General features: G+C 64.2%; 1 protein-coding gene across 2 annotated transcripts in view; it reads right to left on the bottom strand.

Annotated features, from left to right (window-relative positions):
* The window catches only part of RASGRF1 (Ras protein specific guanine nucleotide releasing factor 1), a gene marked incomplete at its 5' end in the record, with an annotated part of 31,150 nt that extends 12,874 nt beyond the window's left edge, over positions 1-18,276 (bottom strand). For both annotated transcript variants that reach the window (XM_084268192.1, XM_084268193.1), the window contains 12 exons: positions 616-752; positions 979-1,042; positions 1,859-2,019; positions 2,475-2,593; positions 3,270-3,379; positions 3,811-4,004; positions 4,477-4,556; positions 5,905-6,158; positions 7,146-7,238; positions 7,969-8,116; positions 9,008-9,114; positions 18,001-18,276. In XM_084268192.1, the coding sequence (XP_084124318.1) occupies positions 616-752; positions 979-1,042; positions 1,859-2,019; positions 2,475-2,593; positions 3,270-3,379; positions 3,811-4,004; positions 4,477-4,556; positions 5,905-6,158; positions 7,146-7,238; positions 7,969-8,116; positions 9,008-9,114; positions 18,001-18,276 (1,743 nt within the window). The remainder of the gene's footprint in view (positions 1-615; positions 753-978; positions 1,043-1,858; positions 2,020-2,474; positions 2,594-3,269; positions 3,380-3,810; positions 4,005-4,476; positions 4,557-5,904; positions 6,159-7,145; positions 7,239-7,968; positions 8,117-9,007; positions 9,115-18,000) is intronic.
* Between the last annotated feature and the right edge of the window lie 284 nt (positions 18,277-18,560).

The raw sequence follows: 18,560 nt of genomic DNA, 5'->3' as shown, positions 1-18,560 counted from the left end.
GTCCCTTCATGGGGGACTCACTGCTGGGCTGGAGTGGGGGCTGGGGACCCACACACAGGTAGGACTGGCCCGGACCCCCGCTGCTGTGAGCTAACAGGGGCTGGGACCACCACTGTCTGTTAGGGACCACCACAGGCCCCCCCCGCACCACCCCATGTGGCATCACCACAACCCCCCACCACCACCTGTGCAGGACCACCATAAGCCCCCCCCACCGCCCCTCGTGGGACCACCACAGCCCTCCACCACCGCCTTGTGCCCCCGTCCCTCCTCAAGCTACCCAACAGCAGAAATCTGCAGCCATGGCCAGGCTTTTGGTGCCACCCGGCTCCAGGTCACCCCCAGCTCGCCCAGGATGCCTGCAGCTGGGTGCCCCCCACATTGTCACAGCATCCCGAAGCAGCGAGACCTCAGCCCGCAGCACGTCCCCAGCACCCTGATGCACCAGGGAAGTGCCCATGGTGCAAACCCAGCTGGGTGCTACAGCCACAGCCACAGCCCCAGTGCAGAGGTTAACACTGGGAGCCCAAAGGCACAGCCCAGCCTGTGTGGGGTGGGGTGGGGGGGTCTTGCCCCCAGGGATTCTGCACCCCGAAACCTCCTGGTCCGTCCTACCTGGCTGATGTCACTGGTCCATGCAGCCTTCTCCTGCCTGGATGAGGCCACGAGGATCACAGTGAAAGAGGAGGAGTCCTTGGGCTCCACCACGATCTTGAAGTCAAGGTGGTCGATGTCTTGTCCTGATGCTTTTGCTTTGGGACAGAGGAAACAGGGATTGGCACAGGATTCCCTGCCCTCCCTCTGCCAGCCCTGTGCGAGGCTGCGGGGAGCTCGCCGTGTTTGCGGGGTGCCTGTGGTGCCGGGGGGGGATGCAGTTCCCCAGCACGTGGTGAGGATGAGCACAAGAAGCCCCTGGCTCTTCACAGGAGCACATCCAGCATCCCCCACCTCAGAGCACGGAGGGGTGGGGGTACCTACCGTCCTCGTCAGTGCTCTCCTGCTCCTCCACCAGCGTGCAGTCGATGAGGGAGATCACACCGTTCTGCAGGGACGGGAGTCGGGGCTCAGCCAGGGGATCCTCCGGGGTGGCTGCCCCAGGACCCCCACCCCATGTCACAGGCCACTGCCCCGGGAACAGGGACAGGGACAGAGAGTCTGCCCTTGCTGGGGAGCAGCAGTCGCTGACCGTGGGGACACCACGGCTCCCCCTAAACCACTGAATCTGTTTGTCAATCATTTAACAGGAGCTTTAATTAATTTTCCCCAAAGTCTGCTGTTGTAATTACCAGCTCTCCGCCACGGACCGTAATTCTCCAAACTGATAATTTAATGCCAGTAATGAGCAATTTCTGTAAGATTCCTGCTCAATTAGCTGAGAAACTTCCACCAGGAAGAGCGGGAGGCTTGGAGCGGGCTGACAGAGCCGGGAGTGGGCTGGAGGAGCCTCCCAAGAGGGCTGGAGGAGCCCAGAGCGGGCTGGAGGAGCCCCAGAGCACCCCACACACCCCCAGGTTGGGATCAAACCTCCTGGACACACTGCCAAGGCTCCAGCTGCAGATCCAGACAACTTCTGTCACCCAGAACTTGCCATCTCTTCCCCCCACCCAGGACTCAGCACCACACATCACTGCAAGGAGCCTGGGCCATACAAAACAAACCCTGCTCCCAGCCCGTACCCCAAGATGCTGCAGCCAGGGGGGCACACAGGGGGTCCTGGATCCCCAGTGTGCCTGGGAGAGCCCGGCCAGCTTGTGCTGCAGCAGTGCTGGCCCTCACCCCTTCCCTGGACATGATCCAGCACCCCAGGGAGCAGCCCCAGCCTCCAGCCCGGCTGATGAGCCCCTCCCATGCCCCCAACCTTGGTCAGATGCAGTTTGCCTCCGGAGCCCCTGGTGCAGATGATCAAGTGCTTGGAGAAGAGGAAGCACTGCCGCTCGCCCTCCTTCTTCAGCGAGAGGGAGCCCAGCCGCCCCCGCGTGATCTTCCCTTTCTCCGACATCGGCACTTGGATCAGGGACCCTGCGAGGGGGAAGGACCAGGCCCTGGTATTGGGGGCAGCTGGACCAGGACCAGGCCCTGGCATCAGGGGCAGCTGGACCGGGCATTGCTCCATGCCCAGAGCAGGGCACTGAGACTGGGACCAGCCCCGCAAGCCACTGGCTGCCCTGGTTATCAGGGTCCCAGAGACCAGGTGGGCACCAGCCACAGGCCTAAGCCCACCCTGGCACCCACAGCGCTCCCACAGGGCCAAGCGTGCCTGGGGAGGGGTCAGGATGTGTCCCACTCCCCCTCAAAAGCCGTGATGGCTGGAGGACATGTTTTGCCCTATGACACAGTACGAGGTGACAGCAAGGAGCTTCACAGCACGGGAAATGCAGGAACAGGACGTGCCTCTACATCTCAGAGCTCACCAGACAGGGGGTTGGGGGCTGCAGGGCATTGAGGTGGCCCTGGGGATGGGCTCCCCGTGGTACCTTGTCTGACGAAGGTCTGGCTGGTGTCCAGCAGGATCTCACAGCCCTCGATGATCATCCTCTCGATCGCCAGGTTCTTCCGGATGTTCTCGGTCTCGCTCACCTCATCGTGCATTATCCTGAGGGGAGGGAAAGGGGAGCTGGGGCCTGGCTGAGCTGATGGATTTCGGAGGAGGGATCCTTTCACCCTCAGCAGACATGCAGAGGGGTCGCGCTGGGTGAGACCCCCCCCGTGGGAGGGGCGTGGGGGGTCAGTGCTGCCAGCTGGGTCCTCACAGAGCTGGCAGTGCAGGGGGGAACCTGTGCACCCTCCAGACCCAACCCCTGGATTTCCATCGACTGAAGCACGCCTTGCTCAGAAATCACCAAGGATGGACAGACCCCCCCCAGACCCACAGCTCAGGGGGGCTTTCACCCATGTTGGGATGGCCGGTGGGCTCCAAGCAGACCCCAGACTGTGCTTCCCCTGTGCCCACACCAGCAGGACACCACGGCCTCTCCATGCCCATCTCTGCCAGCTGCACCGTGTAGGTGCCATACAGCACCCAAGCCAGCCCCCCACCCCCATCAGCACAGCACCCTCCCCAGACCCCAGGGTCTGTCTGCCCCAGCCCCCTCCCTGCCCAGCAAAAGGGCAGTGCTGTGTCCCAACAGCCCCCCAAGAGCCCCCCTGCTAGTCCAAACTGTCTGGGTGTGGGAGCAGCTCCCCATCCCACAGCCCTTCCATCCCACAGCCCCCCACAGCCTGCAGGCCCCCCGGCTTGCAGCCCCCCCAGCCCGCAGCCCCGTCCTGACCTGGACAGCTCTTCCAGCTTGGACTTGGCGTAATCCAGGCTGTTCCTCTCCACGTGCTCGTGGGGGGTGTGAGCCAGCAGCTCGTGCAGCGTCAGGATGTACCTGGGGATCTGTGGCACAGCCGAGCATCAGCCGCGGTGTGGGGAGGGGGCATTGAGGGGCTGTGGGCACCAACCCTCACCCCGTGCTTCAGACATTGGCCCCAGGGGGTGATGGAAGTGTCAAAGCTCCTTGTGCTGAGACTTCAGGGAGGGAGGGGAGGGTGTGGGGCTCTGTCCACACCCTGCTGTGCCCCATCCGTGTCCCAGAGGCATGGGGCAACCGGGAAGCCTCACCCAGAGTCCTCCCACAGCGCTGATGGACCCAGCAACAGCCCAAGCAGGTCCTGGGAGCAGTGTGGGACCCCACAGCATCCCACCCCAGGCCATCTTCACCCACGCTTTGCCTCCCCCAAACACCCTGTGGCCTGCTGCAGGGCTGGGGATCGCACTGCCCGCACTGGGGTGGCATCCCCGGGGGCGATCCCAGTGCCACCCATCACCTGGAACATGGGGTAGGTGAGGAAGGTCTCCAGGGTGCGCTCCTCACAGTCGGGCTTGGCCTCGTAGTGCTTCAGCAGCTTGTCGAAGTCCCGGTTCTGCTTGCAGTGGGCCAGGATCTGCAGGCTGTACTGGTGGTTCCGCACGAACTCCTGGTAGATGTTCAGCATGGGCAGCAGGATGTCGAACAGGTCGGCTGCGAGCAGAGCGGCACTGGGTGTGCAGCTCCGGCCCCCGCCCCGGGGTCCCGGCACAGCCTCCCCAACCCCACCCCAGCTCACAACCCTCCTCTCATGCCGCCCCAGCGCTGCCAGCCCCAGGATGGGCTCTGAACACCCCGTGGGGTGGGCGAGGGGCTAACCACACACTGCGATGCTCTTCAGCGCCCACAGCCCCTGGGCAGGGTCCCGGCCCAGGCCCTCCGCCACCGCCCGGCCCAGCCAGGGACGCAGGAGTTGGGGTTCTCTGGGGTTTATTTTGCTCTGGTCCCCACTTCCGCACCCGACAGGAACAGATGGCGATGCGCTGTGCACGGCGCTTCACCGCAACCCGCCGGCGGAGCCGCCGCAGGAGGAGGAGGAGCAGCGCGGGCAGCAAGTGGGAAGGAAGCACGACGAGGCCGCGGCACAGTCACCCAGCACCAGCACTCACCCAGCACCAGCACTCACCCAGCACCAGCGTGGGCCAGCTGGAGATCCTGGCCTTCAGGCCCTGGTAGAAGATTTGGTGCAGGAACATGATGGTCTCACTGGAAGAGAAGTCAAGGCAGGGTGAGGGGGACGAGCGATGCCGCCGTGCCACATGGGTGGCATCCCCAGCACGGGCAGGGGGATGCACAGGGTGGGTGCAGAAGGGTCCCAGGAGTGGTGTATGAGGACAGGAGGAGGGCAAGGAACCAAGCAGCCTGAAGCCCCTCAGCACTCAACCTAAAAAGCAGGGGACCCCAGACCCCCGTTCCCACAGGGGAACAACCCCCGCCCACTCCCAGCCCGGCCCCTCAGAGCAGCAGGGCAAAAACACCATCAGTGGAGCTGTGCCAAGCCAGGGCATCCCCACTCCTGCAGGGAAGCAATGCTCAGCAGGGCACAGCCCCCCAAGACCCCCAGCTTCCTCCCCACGCAATGCAGCTGCCCACCCCTGGCAGCTCCACTTATCTCAGGGAGAGCAGTCCCCAGGCCCCCACTGGGGGGGTTCATTTGCCAAGAGACCCCACGGTGAGAGACCCCACGGCCACGAGACAGAGCGAGGCAGGGGAGGGGGCTGGGGAGCGCTCACTCTGTGCCCCCCCCAGCCAAGGCACCGGCTTTGCTCAGCCATACAGGGGGGGAAATCGGGAATTTGGGTTGGGCAGTTTGGGTCCCTCTCAGCTTCCAGAGCTGGACAGACCCCACACCGCCCAAAAAGCAGCAGCAGCAGTGAGGGTCATGGAGCGGGTCAGGAGCGACCCCAAGGAGCTCCAAGTGCCGCTCCTGGAGCTGCTCCACCCCTGTGGGATGGGGCCCAGCACCCCGGGCTGCCCGATGAGACCTTCTACCAGTGCCGGCACCGTCTGCAGGCTGGGGCTGCTGCAGCTGCCATTACACCTGGCAGATACGGTGACGCGCTCAGCACCACTGTGGCCGGGCCAGACTCGTGCCACCTCCCACCTAACCCAGCGCCTGGCTGCTCTTGAGGTGCTTTGCAGCAGCTCTGGCTCTGTGCCACAGCTGGGGGGATATGCCTGCTCCCCCATACTCCCCCTGCAAGAGCTGTATCCACCCTGCTCTGCGTCCCTTGTCACCTCGAGCTGCCACCGACACCAAGGGACACCATCCTGCCAATGCCAGAGCCAGCGCCTCATCCAGAGGGACTCGTGGCAGCCCCAAGACCCTGTGGCAGCCCCTCGTGGCAACCATGAGTGCCTGGGAGGGTCCTTGTGCCGGCATCCCAAGGGACAGGTAGCTCCCATCCGTGGTTTTGGGGCCAGGCTGCAGCCTCCCAGCGAGTCCCCCAGCCCTGATGCTGGATCCCAGGGGGCTGCGGACACCGACCCCTGCCCAGAGGCCACCGGCTCCGCCGTGGCGCTGCCAAGCTCTGGGAGCCAGGGCGGCCCTGACCTGTTGAGGAATATGCTGCTGACGTCATCGTGCGTGATGGGGGGCTTCTTGGAGCTGGCCGCCATGCGCAGCGGCCGCAGGAAGTTGTTGACGAGGATGTGGAGTTGCTGGACGTACTCGGCCTCGGCCTCCAGCATGCTGAACACCACCTGGTTCCTCTTGCGCATGCTGTCAGCGTGGGGGGACCTGATGTAGTCCTGGATGATGGTCTTCCACTTCCTCCGGCACAGCCAGCCGCGCAGGAAGCTCTGCACCTGCCGGGAGAGCAGTGGCCGCAGTGGGGTCGGGATGAGGAGCCGGGCAGGATCCCCACTGCCGGGGCTGCCACGGCTCTGCCGTTTAAAAGGGTAGGCAATGGCAGGACAAGGGGGATGGATTAAAGCTAAAGGAGGGGAGGTTTAAGTTAGATATTAGGGGGAAGTTCTTTCCAGAGAGAGTGGTGAGGGGCTGGAACAGGCTGCCCAGAGAGGGGGTGGGTGCCCCATCCCTGGGGGTGTTCAAGGCCAGGTTGGATGGGGCCCTGGGCAACCTTGTGTAGCTCCAGACCTGGAGGTTGGTGTCCCTGCCTGTGGGAGGGGGTTGGAGCTCTGTGATCCTTGGGGTCCCTTCCAACCCAGACCATTCTATGGTTCTATGACAGATCCCTGGCTCTGGCGTGGGTCGGTGCCTGTCAAAGCCACTGCCCAGAGTCCTCCCAGCTGGGAAACAAACAGTAACTAGTTTAAATGCAGGGTCTCACTGCACCACGCTCCTGCCCTTTGGCACAGGAATGTGTGGAAGGCTCCTGTGTGAAGCAAGGGTCCCGTGCCAACTCCTGAACACCCCTGGCATGGGCACAGAGACCCAGTCCCCTCCGTGGCACTGTGGAGAGGCCGAGGCACCTCCACATTTGCCAGGCTCAGGGAATTGTCTGCAGGAGCAGGACGCATGCCAAGTGCTTTGTTCTCCTGCTGCCTCGGAGTGGGTTCCTCACGGGCTGTGGGCTCCTGGCAGGGACACCAGGGAGGTGGCATCTGGTTTGCCAAAGCCAAGGATGCCACCCCAGCCACAGGAGCACGACGCAAGAGGAGCAGTTTGGGGGGGTCTCGCTCAGGCCCCCACAGCCAGCACCAGGCTTCCAGGTCTGCAAAGACACCTCTTCCTCCTAAAAATGCCAGTGTGCCAGCCGTGCTGCCGCGAGCACCAGGACCCAGCTGAGCCCTGTTGCAGCCCCCCCACACCACTCCCCTGCCCCCACCCACCTTCTTGATCTTCTTGATGTCACTGTCATCGTCACTGGGCGCGCTGCTCTGCCCGGCCTGGATGCGCTCGTGGTCCTTGAGCAGGGAGGCGATCTGCAGGCACAGGGGTTGAGCGGGCACACTGGCCGATAAAGAAACGCTGCCGGCTCCCCAGCACCCACCCAATGCGCTGCAGAGGTGGGGACCTGGAAATCCGGGTACCACAACCACATCCCTGTGTCCTAAGGAATCCTTCCCAGGAGAGTCACCAAGCTGGAGGGCAGATGGCAGGAACCCCTCTAGCGCTGGCGCCCGGAATCCTGCTGACGGGCACAAGCTCCGCCAGCACAAACGGGATCCAGTCTCTTGCTGGGAGCACTGGTGTCTCTCCCCTTTTCCAGGGCCCGCTCCAGCTCTGCACGGCCCAGCAAGTCAGAGATGGCACGTGGAGTGGGCTCATCAAGGCATCAAGTGAAGGAACAGGGAGGGAAGAAGCCTTCACCCCACCCCAATAGCTACCCCTGAACCCCAGGGAGCCGGGCTCCTCAGCAGCTCCTTCCCCCACGCTCGTTGCTGGAGCAAACCCTTCCCGACCACAGCAGCATCCCGGAGCCCGTGCCGATCCCCACACATGCTCCATGGGAAAAGCCCCAAGAAGGCAATGCCCTTGCCCCTCTCGGGAAGGGACCATCCTGACATCGTTAAAACCAGCGTAACACCATCAGCTGCCACGTCCCCCAGCCCCTGCCCTGCGCCACTGCTGCTCGCTCGCCCGCAGCCCGCGTGTCACCCCGGGGAGCAGAAGCGCATCCGCGGGGCAGCGCATCCATCCCCGGGGCTTCACCTCGGCCTTCAGGCGCTCGATCTCGATCTCGCCGTCCTCGATCTGCTGGCGGAGTTGCTTGGCAACGGTCTTCTCCGTCTCCACGATCTGCAGGAGATGGAGGTACTTCTGCATCAGCGCCTCGTGCTCTGTCGCCAGGTTCCGGTAGCTGCGGGCAGACACGGCCGTCAGCACCCCTCGGACCCCCAAACCCGCCGCCATGGACCCCCTGATCTGCCGCCACAGACTCCCGGGATGTGCCAGGAAGATCTGGGTGTCCACTGTAGTTTGCAGCAGGGGGGGTTCTTGTGGCACATGGCATGGCACCGCCGAACCCAGGGGTGGCTCTCGCTGTGTGGGATGCCCTACCCAGGACTGAGAGATCTCGAGGGCACCCAGGGTCCCCACAGGGGCATGGAATTTAGGGGAAGAGCAGGAGGCAAAGGGAAAAGGGAAGAGCCTGCAGCCCAACCTCTCTTGCCCACCACACATGCTCCATGGGAAAAGCTCCAAGAAGGCAATGCCCTTGCCCCTCTCGGGAAGAGAAGGGACCATCCTGACATCATTTAAACCATGAGCCCAAAGGCTCAGTGATGAGGACACTGGCAGCACAGGGTCCTACAAGCATCTGTGCTCATTAAGATGCCGCAGCAGATTAAGATCCTCTCATCTCCTGCTGCCAGCCTGGCACCCTCCTCCGTGGTAGTGCTGGGCTGGTGACCGGGCCGCACTGTGACCCCCTGGCACAGACACACAGGCTTGGAACAACCTTCTGCCCCTTTCTGCTGTTCCCTGATGGCCTCCAAACCCATTGGGGAACCCTCTGGCACCAGGCTGTGATGGGCAGCACCAGTGTGGTCACCCCACGTGGGATGAGGGGGCACAGCTGGGCACAGCCTCCTATGCGGCACATGGGGGTCCCGACACAGGCTGGGGGCCAAAGGTGCCCTGCTCTGCCTGCCAGCAGCACCTAGCCCCACGGCTCCCTGCTTGCAGTCCCCTGGGCATGGCTTTGCCCCTGACACCCCCATGGCCAGGCGTGCACTGGCAGAGGCGGTACCTGGCGTGAGCGATGGCTGCCACCCACTCGTCACAGTCCTTGGCATCCTCGGTCCTCAGCTCCAGCGGCTTCTGGTTCTCATGGTTGAAATTAACAGTGAAGTAATGCTGGGGGAGCAGAGAGAGGGGGATGTTACTGCTCCTCAGCATCAGAAACGGGTCCTGAGACCCACCACAGGGCACCTTGGTTTTAACAAACCCCCTGAAACCCTGGGAAAAGCCACTCCTGGCTGGTGAGCAGCGTGGCGATGCTAGGGGTGATGCTGGGGCGGGGGGAGATGCTCCAAGGGGCAATCCCACCAGGCAAACCCTGGGCTTGGGATACCCCTAAACCCACCACGGCATGGGGGCTGCAGGATGGGGGCACAAACCCTTGTGTGGGAAAGGGGCAGGATAGCAAGCAAGGGTGCTCAGCCGGCCCCAGCCCCACATCCCTGCCTGCACAGGCAGTGAGCATCCTCAAGTACCACACAGAGCCCCTGGGCTGGGTGCTCAGCCAGAGCCAACCCCACATCCCCGCCTGGACAGGCAGCGAGCATCCCCAGGTACCACACGGAGCCCCAGGCTGGGCACTGGGCAGAGCCCAGCCCCGCGCTGGCACTGGCACGGCTCTCGCCGGGAGGCTCCGGCGGGCAGCGGTGCGGCAGGATGAGCGCAGGGCTATATTTAGCCTCCCTTGACATTTACAGTATCTGTGCTAATTGTGCTGTGTGGCAGCCGCGGCGGCTGGGGCTGGTGCTGCTCCGGTGCATCCCTGCGGTCTCCTAGGAAACAGGTACCACGCTGCAGCGCCGGATACTGCCCAGAATAACCAGGCTGCAGCCAGCCCCGCCAGAAAAAGCTCAGCCTGACATTATCTGCTCCTCTGACGGGCTTGACGAAGGACCTGAATTAACAGGCATCTCAGCACAGAAAAACAACCTCTCCAAACCAGGCGTGTTCACTGCCAGGCACCCCTGCTCCCCAGAATGGCTGCATCCCTCCACCACCCAGCCCTTCCCTGTCCTCCCCTCCTCTCCCCTCCCCACACACCTTTACTCCCAGCCCCTTACCCGCTCCAGAACAGGGGTGCTAAGAAGATGGAGCCGTGGGATGCAGGGAGCTTGCAGTGCTGCCAGGACCAGGAAACTGAGGCACAGCTGGTCGCTGTTCCCTGGTGATGCCAGTGCAGTCAGCACAGACAGACAGATGCTCAGCTCCCCCCATCCAGCACTGCCTGGCACCCACTCTCAGCATCACCACGGTCCTGGCCATGGGGACACAACGGGCAAGGAAAACCCCTTTTGGGTCCAGGTGCCTCCACGAGCTCCCAGTGCTGCGGGGCTGAACCGTTGCCATGTGCACCTTCCTCACGCTGTGCTCCACTGACACCAACAGCTGGAGCTTGGTCAAGCATCCAAGAAGATAGAGCAGGCCCCTGTGGCTCCCAGACCAGCCCTGCCCTGTCTGGGCGCTGCGGGTCCTCGGGGGACAATGCAGCACCCGTGGGTGACCCACCCACTCCAAGCCCTGCGCCCACAGGCATGGCAATGGGTCCAAGCTCCCAGATCTCCCTGAGGGGACCCTCTGGAAAAGCAGCACCACACACATCTCCAGAGCCTGTTGGATTTTCACGGCTGAGGTGGCCAAGACTGTGGCAGGGACCGGGCAGGAACCGGGGATGGACACCCACCTGCCTCCCCTCGCTTCGCTTGCCAGGCCAAGGAGTGTTTTGCTGGGGGGTGCTGGCTCCTCCAGCCTAAACCCAGGAGCTCTGGGCAGGGCTGGGCAGCGGGGTGCCGGAACCTGCCCACCGCAGCGGCCGAACCGCAGCCCTGTGCGCGGTGAAGAGCCGGTGCTAGCGAGGCACCCGCTGCAGCTCCCGTGCCACTGGTTTATCCCCAGACAGGCAGCGCTGGCAAGGAGGAAGTGATAAATATGAATAGTAAAACTCCCACCAGCTTATATCTCCTCCTGAATTACCAGGATCCTGCTCTGCCATCGCAGTGACACGTCACACCGGGAGGGCGCCCCGGCCCTGCTCCCAGCATGGGGACACAGCTTGGCAGTGGCCCGGAGCGGGACAGGCCCAGCCCAGCCCTTCACCAGCACTGGCACTGGCTGCTCACCATCACCAGCCCCTCACCAGCACCAAGCGCAGAGGGGGAAGCAGGATCAGGCCCCGCTGGCATCACACCAGCACAGTCAGCGCTGCTGGCCCAGCCCAGCACTGAGCACCAGTCACCCACAGCGTCCATTCGCTCCCCCAACACAGGTCTTGCTCGTCTGAAGACCCTGTTAACGCCCACAGAGGCAGGGACACCCCCAACTCAGACCCCCCTTGCTCTGCTCCCTGGCAAACCAAGTAGACCATAGCATCTCCCGGCTGGAAAAGCCCTTTGAGATGTCAAGTCCAACTGTCCCCATCCTCTCCTGACCCACATCCCTGGGCAACTCCTCTGCCCGTCTGTTAAATCCATCCCGGGTGGGTGTCCCAGCCCCTCCCTGGGCACCCTGTCCCAGAACCCAATGACTCTTTGGGTGGGGAACTTTTCCCTGATGTCCAACCAGAACCATCCCTGGCACAGCCTGAGGCCATGCAATTCCTTGAGCAAGCCCCTTGTTACGGGGTGCTTTCCAGCCCCCCCGTTTCCACCGTGCCTCCTGAGCGCTGGCTGTGGGACACATCCCCCCTACACATATCCCAGTGCAGAGGGATGCATGGACCCCCAGCACCATGGGGGTCCTATTTCAGGGGGACACGGTGGATCTGCCTGGAAGAGAATTTCAGGTAGAGAAGGCACCGGGGCCAGACACAGCCTCAACACCGCTGTGGCTGCCCCTGCACCCAGCCTACAGCTGGGACAGGCCATGCTGGGCACCATGGGGCTGGTACTGGTGCCCCTGACATACAGAGACCCTCCTGGGCTTGCTGAGATGCAGCCTGGGGTGTCAGAGCCCCGCAGAGTCCCTCCTCACCAATCTCAAGGGCTATGCCAGCTCTTCACCAGGGGAAGACTCTGGGCATCCCCTGCAGAAGCTGGAGGGGTCCCATAGACCCCTTGCCCCACAGCTCGCAGGGAGATGGTCACAAGCGGCTCTCAGCAGAAGCTTTTGCTTCAGCAGCAGAGGCCTGGAGCTCTCCCAGAGCCCTGGCATGGGCAGCTTGGCAAAGCCCCAGACCCCCAGTGCCACAATGCAGGGTGCGGGCAGGACAGAGCCCAGGCAGGGGCTGCTCCCCCAGCATCCCACAGCCCCGCCAATGGCTCCAGAGACCATTTCCAGTGCCTGGGGACTGCTCAAGGGACCGGGGCTGGCACCCACTGTGGCCCTGGGCCCCTGAGCCCACTCCCCAAACCCTGCTCCCTCTTCTGCCTGCCAAAAGCCCCTGGCACCAGCTCGGCTCTTTTCACTAGAGCCAAATGCTCCCCAGGAGCCACTTCTGCTTCCCAAACCTCGGCAGCTGACTTTGAGGTAATGACGCAGACGACCTGGGTGACGAAGGTGCAGGGACCACCTCCCCAGAGGCCCCGCAGCGTGCCTGACGTCCTGGGGCTGGCATGGCCTGTGCTGCAACAGCTCTGCCCTCCTGCCATGCTCAGCGCCAGAGCAGCAAAGCCTCCTATGCATGCACCCCTAGATGAGTCCCTGCCCCCCCATCCCTGCACCCCTGGATGCAGAGCCCCAGTGACCCCAAGGTGGGGGTCCGGCACAGCTGGGATGTGCTTTGCCTACATCCATCCAATGCTCACTCCCACTGACCGTGGCCGGGACGCTCGGGCTCCTCCATCCTCCACATCCCCAGCAAATCCCTGGGAGATGATTCCAGCATTCGCTGGTGCTTTGGGGGTTCCCAGGCCAGGGTCTGGCTGGGACACAGCTCGACGCAACTGGAAGGGCGAGGGAGGAGGATCCTGCTCTGGCTGCACAAGGCCACTGGACCACCTTGACTAGTTTGCTGGCAATAAGGAACCCCCCCCCCCGAGCAGGAACATGCGTCCTCTGCTTCAGGCTGCGTTGGCAGGACACTCAGAGATGGGCACGAGAGCCGAGCATAAGCTGGGCTGTGGGGGCTTCACCCATGAGCAGGGGTGCAGCTCTCAGATGCCTTCAGCTGCCTTGTCCCCAAATGCCCTCATGGGGATTTATACACCATGGAATAGTTCCTCATCCCAGGGCAAGGTGGTTCCCACAGAGGGAAGGTGTCAGTGCTCAGACAGCTGCAACCGCGTCATCACGGCCCATCGTGCTGATCCCAGCATGGCATCCTGTCTCTCCTCTCCACATCCCATCCCTCCGCTCCACATCCCATCCCTCTGCTCCACATCCCATCCCTCTGCTCTGCCTCCCAGCCCCCTGCACGGCACCCCACAAATGACAGGCAGGACGGTGGCCATGCCACCACTCAGAGGGACCCCCAGCACAAAGTCAGACCCTCAGACAGATGACAAACGCATTACCCCCTGTGCCCGGCACGGACCCACAGGCAGCCAGACACACGGCCAACACGGCATGGCCGGCATCACTCGCTGTCTCCAGGCAGCCTCAACACACCAACTGGCACCTCACAACCTCCCTTTGCCACCTGCACCCTGCTCTGTGCACCTTGCCCCCCTCACCCCTCAGCCCAGGACGGTGCAGGGGGTGCCCGGGGTGTCCACGGGCATGCTGCTTGCCCTGAAAAGGAGCTGATCTGCACAGGGGTCCCTGTCCTCTCCTGCCACCGAGGCAAGAGCTGCACCCCACTCCAAGCCCTCCCCTGCCTGCCCAATTCATGGGGGCTCTGCTGCCACTCCCCTCACTGAGAGCCCTGGCTGGCCGGGCTCAGGAGGGGAACCCATCGTCTGAGGCTCCTGGCCATCACCAGAAATGGACGGGGGTCCTGGGGATCTCGGGGGTTCCACACACACCACCCATCATTGCCTCGGCAGCTGGGAGAGCAGCACCCAGAGGTCTGGGAAACCAGTAACACCAGCACCACCTTCCTCACCGGAGGGTCCCACAGCGGGCACCCACCCAGCCTCTCCACACAGCATCACCCGCAGTAGCCCTGTCCAGGGGTACCAGGACCCCTGCACTGGTGAACCCCCCGCGCAGGGAGGGGCACAGCCAGATCTGCATCCTGTGCTGCCACACCAGCGGAGAGCCACCCGAAGTCACCAGGATGGCTCTGTCAGCGGGGCCTGGGGCTGGGCTCTGAAAGGGGGCACGTCCCCTGCGGCAAGGGGATGGTCTGCCTGCCCCCAGCACAGGCACCCCCAGGGTGAACAAGCATCCCCCAGCTACATCCCCCTCCAGCTCTTCCAGTGCCGCGGGGCTGGGTGTCACTGCACTCCGGCTGTGCTCAGCACCCACTGCCCTGTGCTGGTGGTGCCAGCAGGAGCCATGGGGGGCTTGTGCTCTCCTGGGCTATGCAGGGAGAGGAGCAGGGCTGGGGCTGGGCACAGCTCCGAGACACGGGAGACAAACTCCTTCCCAACATGCTGGCAGGAGCCATATCCACAGCTCCTCTCCACGCACACCCACCGGCCACCCGTCACCCACCCACCGGCCACTCGCCCACAGCTCCGCTTCCCTTGAGCCTCCCCTGCTCCCCCCCCCAAAAAGCACAGCTGATAAATGTGCTGGCCGGCCCCAGGAAACGCTTTGGAGATGGGGAAGCAGCTCTCCAGCTCCCGGGAGCAGCTCTGGCTGCGTGGGAAGAGCCTCATCGCTCCCAAGAGCTCCCGAGTCTGAAGTCAAGGGCCTGGCGCAGCGCTGCCACTTGACTCGGCAGCGCCGGCTCTCACGCCCGACATGGAGCGCGGCCGGTTAAGAGCAGCTCGAGGCTCAGGGCACGGGGCTGTGGATCAGAGGGACAGCTGGAGCGCTGGAGTACACCCAGCCAGGACTCCCACTGCACGACCCGGGGCAATGGAGACCCTGCACCAAAGCCAGGGCTTTGCTGGACACAGCCTCGAGGTTGGGATGGACCAGCATTCCCACCAGCAGTCCCACTGGGACCCCCTGTGTCCCACTCACCCTCCCGGCAATGCAGCAGGGACCCCCCCGTCTCATGAGGCAGGAGATGTGACCACGTGAAAGCACACACCCTCCTTCATTTTTGGGGGTGGGGGGCCACATGGCTTGGACACCCCAGCAGAATGAAAAGGAGGGTCCAATCCCCCCTTGCACCCACTGTGTCCATCCCTGAGCAGCCCCACCGTTCACCTCCTGCATGGAGCGGGGCAGTGCTGGTGGTCCCATCAGACCCTTCCGCTCGGCCGCAGCCCAAAGCCCACCCAAAAATAAACCATCTCCCAACTCCAAGTACTTTGAAAACAATTTCCTTTGTGGAAGAACAACACAAAACCAGACAACAAAGTTTCCAGACGCATCCACATCCCCCCCGACATGTTTTAGTGTTTCAAGTAACCGGGCTCCTCCATTCCCACCCGCACCCCAGCCTGGAAACACTCAGCATCCCCAGCAAAACAACCCCCATCGAACACATGACTCGGAAAAAGAGGGGTCTACAAGGCCTACCCCCCAAAATTCCTCCTTTGTGGAGAATTTGAAGCCTTTTGGGAGGAATCCAAACCTGGGACAGCTCTGCTGTGGGAGCACCGACCGCGCAGCGCCAGGGATGCTGCCCAGGGACACAGACACCACAGGAAGCACCGCACAGCCATCCCAGGCGATGCTAGAAATTTCCTCAGCACCGTCCCCTCAAAGGCACTGCTGGGCACGGCTCAGTGCCAGGGGAGCCAGAGGAAATCGGGGCTGGCTCCCAGGGCTGGGACACTGTCCTCTCTGAGCTCTCCGTGCCGTTGGCCTCTGGCACAGACCCGGCTGCAGATCGGCACCGTGAATGTCCTGCCGCTGCTCTCATGCGCCGGGCGGTTACTTGGCTTGCAGAGCAGCACGCGCCGGGCGCTGGAGCTCTTCCACTCAGATCTGTCCTAACAAATTACATAAAACCACGGGCCTGGCGCCGAACCAACCTCGGCACATCGGCGCCATCGGCAGCCGGGTGAACATGCGGCGGGGCAGGACCTCGCTGTGCAGAGGCGGCAGCCCCTCCTGCACACCAGGCATAAACCTTGCTTCCAGGTGCCCTCCGAAATGGCAAGGGGGCTGTGGCATCCCCTCCGTGACGCCAACCTGGCAGAGAACCCCTCCCATGCACCCACCAGGAGCGGGAACTGGTGAGGAAGCCTGGCTGAAGCCGAACCGGGATGGCACGACGACATTGCTTCCGACATCGCTACCCATGGGCAGGGAGGCCATGGGCAGAGCAGGCCAGCTACAGGAGCACACACAGCCCTGGCCGTGCTGCCGTAGCCAGGTGCAAGGGCTGGGTCTGGGCATGCACCAATGCTGGTGCCACCGCAGGAAAACCACCCACCAAGCACACAGAATTGGGATCTGGATGGGGGAATATTCCCGGGATCGCTGCTGGGAGCCAGGAGAGGTGCCACAGAGTGCCGGTGCCTCGTGCTGGTGCCTCGCTCCACCATCCCGGCTCTCTGGAGTGGTGAGCGTGTCAGGATTAGCCAGGGGCAATGAAGGGGCTTGTGCCCAGGCAGGGGGGTGCCCACGGGGCCTGTCCCGCAGTCTGCCGGCAGCGCTCCCACCACCTCGCCGGGAGCCGGCTCAGGCAGGAATTATGCAAGATCTGCAGAGCCGGACCCGAAACGCACCGTTCCTCCCGCAAGCACCCAGCCTGCGCCGGGAAAACCAGCCCCCCGCTCCTTGAAAGGGGCTCCCCAGTGCCCCCTGCGACGGGAAAACCGGCTCCCTGCTCCTCATGAGGGGCTCCCTGGTGTCCCCCACAACACAGGCACCCAACCAGGGGCACGGCCGCAGCCCACGCACAGGGATTGAGGGGCAAATTGAGCCCAATGGGCTCCTCTCCCACCCTCATGGGGCTGGATGCTATTTTGGAGTGAGGGACGGGGATTTGCAACCCCCCCCCACCCCAGGCTGGAGTGGACGCCAGTCCCTCCTGTCCCCCTACCCAGCAGCAACCCCCTCCCCCCACTGGTATCTCCAGCACACCCCAAGCTCCAGCCACCAACACCAAAGGAGCCCGAGGTTGCCAGCACCACGCTGCTCCATGCCACCCTGTGCGCCCAGGCAAGGTGCAGCTGGGGAGGATAAACCCACGCTGGGGGCTACTGTCCCTGCGGCTGGGACCACAGGTGCCACCAGGGTGAGGAGGACACGACACCTCGATTCTCCCAGGGCCTCTCAATGCCTTGGAGAGCTGATCACCTGCATCTGGCAAGGGGCCCTGCCACCAAGCAGTCGCCCCGTGTGTGGTGTGGGGGTCCCTGGCTCTGCATCACCCCACTGCCCAGGGCAGACACATGCATCATCACCAGAGGGGTCTGTGCCAGGAGTATGAGCTGTGGGTGTAGGAACAGGCTGGAATCCTGAGGAGAGCAGGACCCCACAGCCCCACACACCACGCGGGTTTGCCCCCCAGCACCCCAGCCAACCCACCCCGAACCCACACACCGGGGGGGGGTGTGCTGTGGGCCGGGCGATCTGGGGCAGAGTCATGGCGTGGGTGGAGCAGCCCCACGGGAGCCCCCGTGTCCCCCCGCGCCGAGCCCCGGAGCTCGGCCGCGCCACGGACACGCGTGGGGCCGCCCTGCGCCAAGCGCAGCCCGCGGCCGCCGGGGGGAGCCCCGCGCCGCAGCCCCGCCGCCAATTACCGGCGGCTAATTACCGGCAAGGGAAGGGGGGGGGAATGGAGGGAGGGGGGCTCCGGGCTGAGCCCGACACCCCCACAGTAACCGTACCCGCCGCTCGGGCCAGCCTCGCCTCCCGCCGCGGTCACGCGTGGGGCAGGTCCCGGGTCCACTCGGCTGCGGGAGCCCCGGGGCTGCGTGGAGAAGTCGGGGGCGGCCGCGGGGCATCCCCCCCCCCCCCCAACCCCTCCGCCAGCTGCCGGGGGGGGGCAAGGGGAGGTGATGGAAGGGGCGGAGGGGAAGGGGGGGGGCACCCCCGGTCCCCCGTGGCTCCCACCTGCTTCTCCAGGGAGTCCTTGGCCGAAAGGGAGGGCTTGGGGGAGGGCGCCCGGTCGCAGACGCAGCCCTCGAGCAGGTAGAGCCCCGAGGGCCGGGAGCTGGAGTCGGTCTCGAAGTAGAAGAGCATGTTGTGCAGCAGCGCGAACCACTTGGTGTGCCATTTTGTGTTGTCGGAGCTCCGCTTGCTCAGGTAGCCCTTCCTGGCGCCGTCCTTCTTCGCCAGCAGCCCCAGGTAGGTGACGTGCCCGTCATTGAGCCGCATTCCCTTCTGCATGGTGGCGGCACCGCCAGCTCCTCACATGGTCCCCGCCGGGCGGGCGGCGGGCGGGTCCCTGGCGAGCAGCCGCAGCCCCCGCATCAGCGGCGCCCGCTGCCCCCGGAGAGCCGGCGGCCGCCGCGGAGCCTCATGCCGCGGCCGAGCCCCCCCCCCAGCCCCGCCGCCCTGCCCGCGCAGCAGCGCTCCTCTCCCTCCCTCCTTCCCTCCCGCGGCGACGGCTCTGCCCGGGGAGCGCCGCGTCCCGGAGCCGCGTCTCCCGCAGACGGGCGAGTCATGTGATG

Source organism: Gallinula chloropus (assembly GCF_964237585.1).
Source record: "Gallinula chloropus genome assembly, chromosome: 9".
NCBI lineage: Eukaryota > Metazoa > Chordata > Aves > Gruiformes > Rallidae > Gallinula > Gallinula chloropus.
Note: the sequence above shows the minus strand (reverse complement) of the source record. Positions and strands in the feature narration are given on the sequence as shown.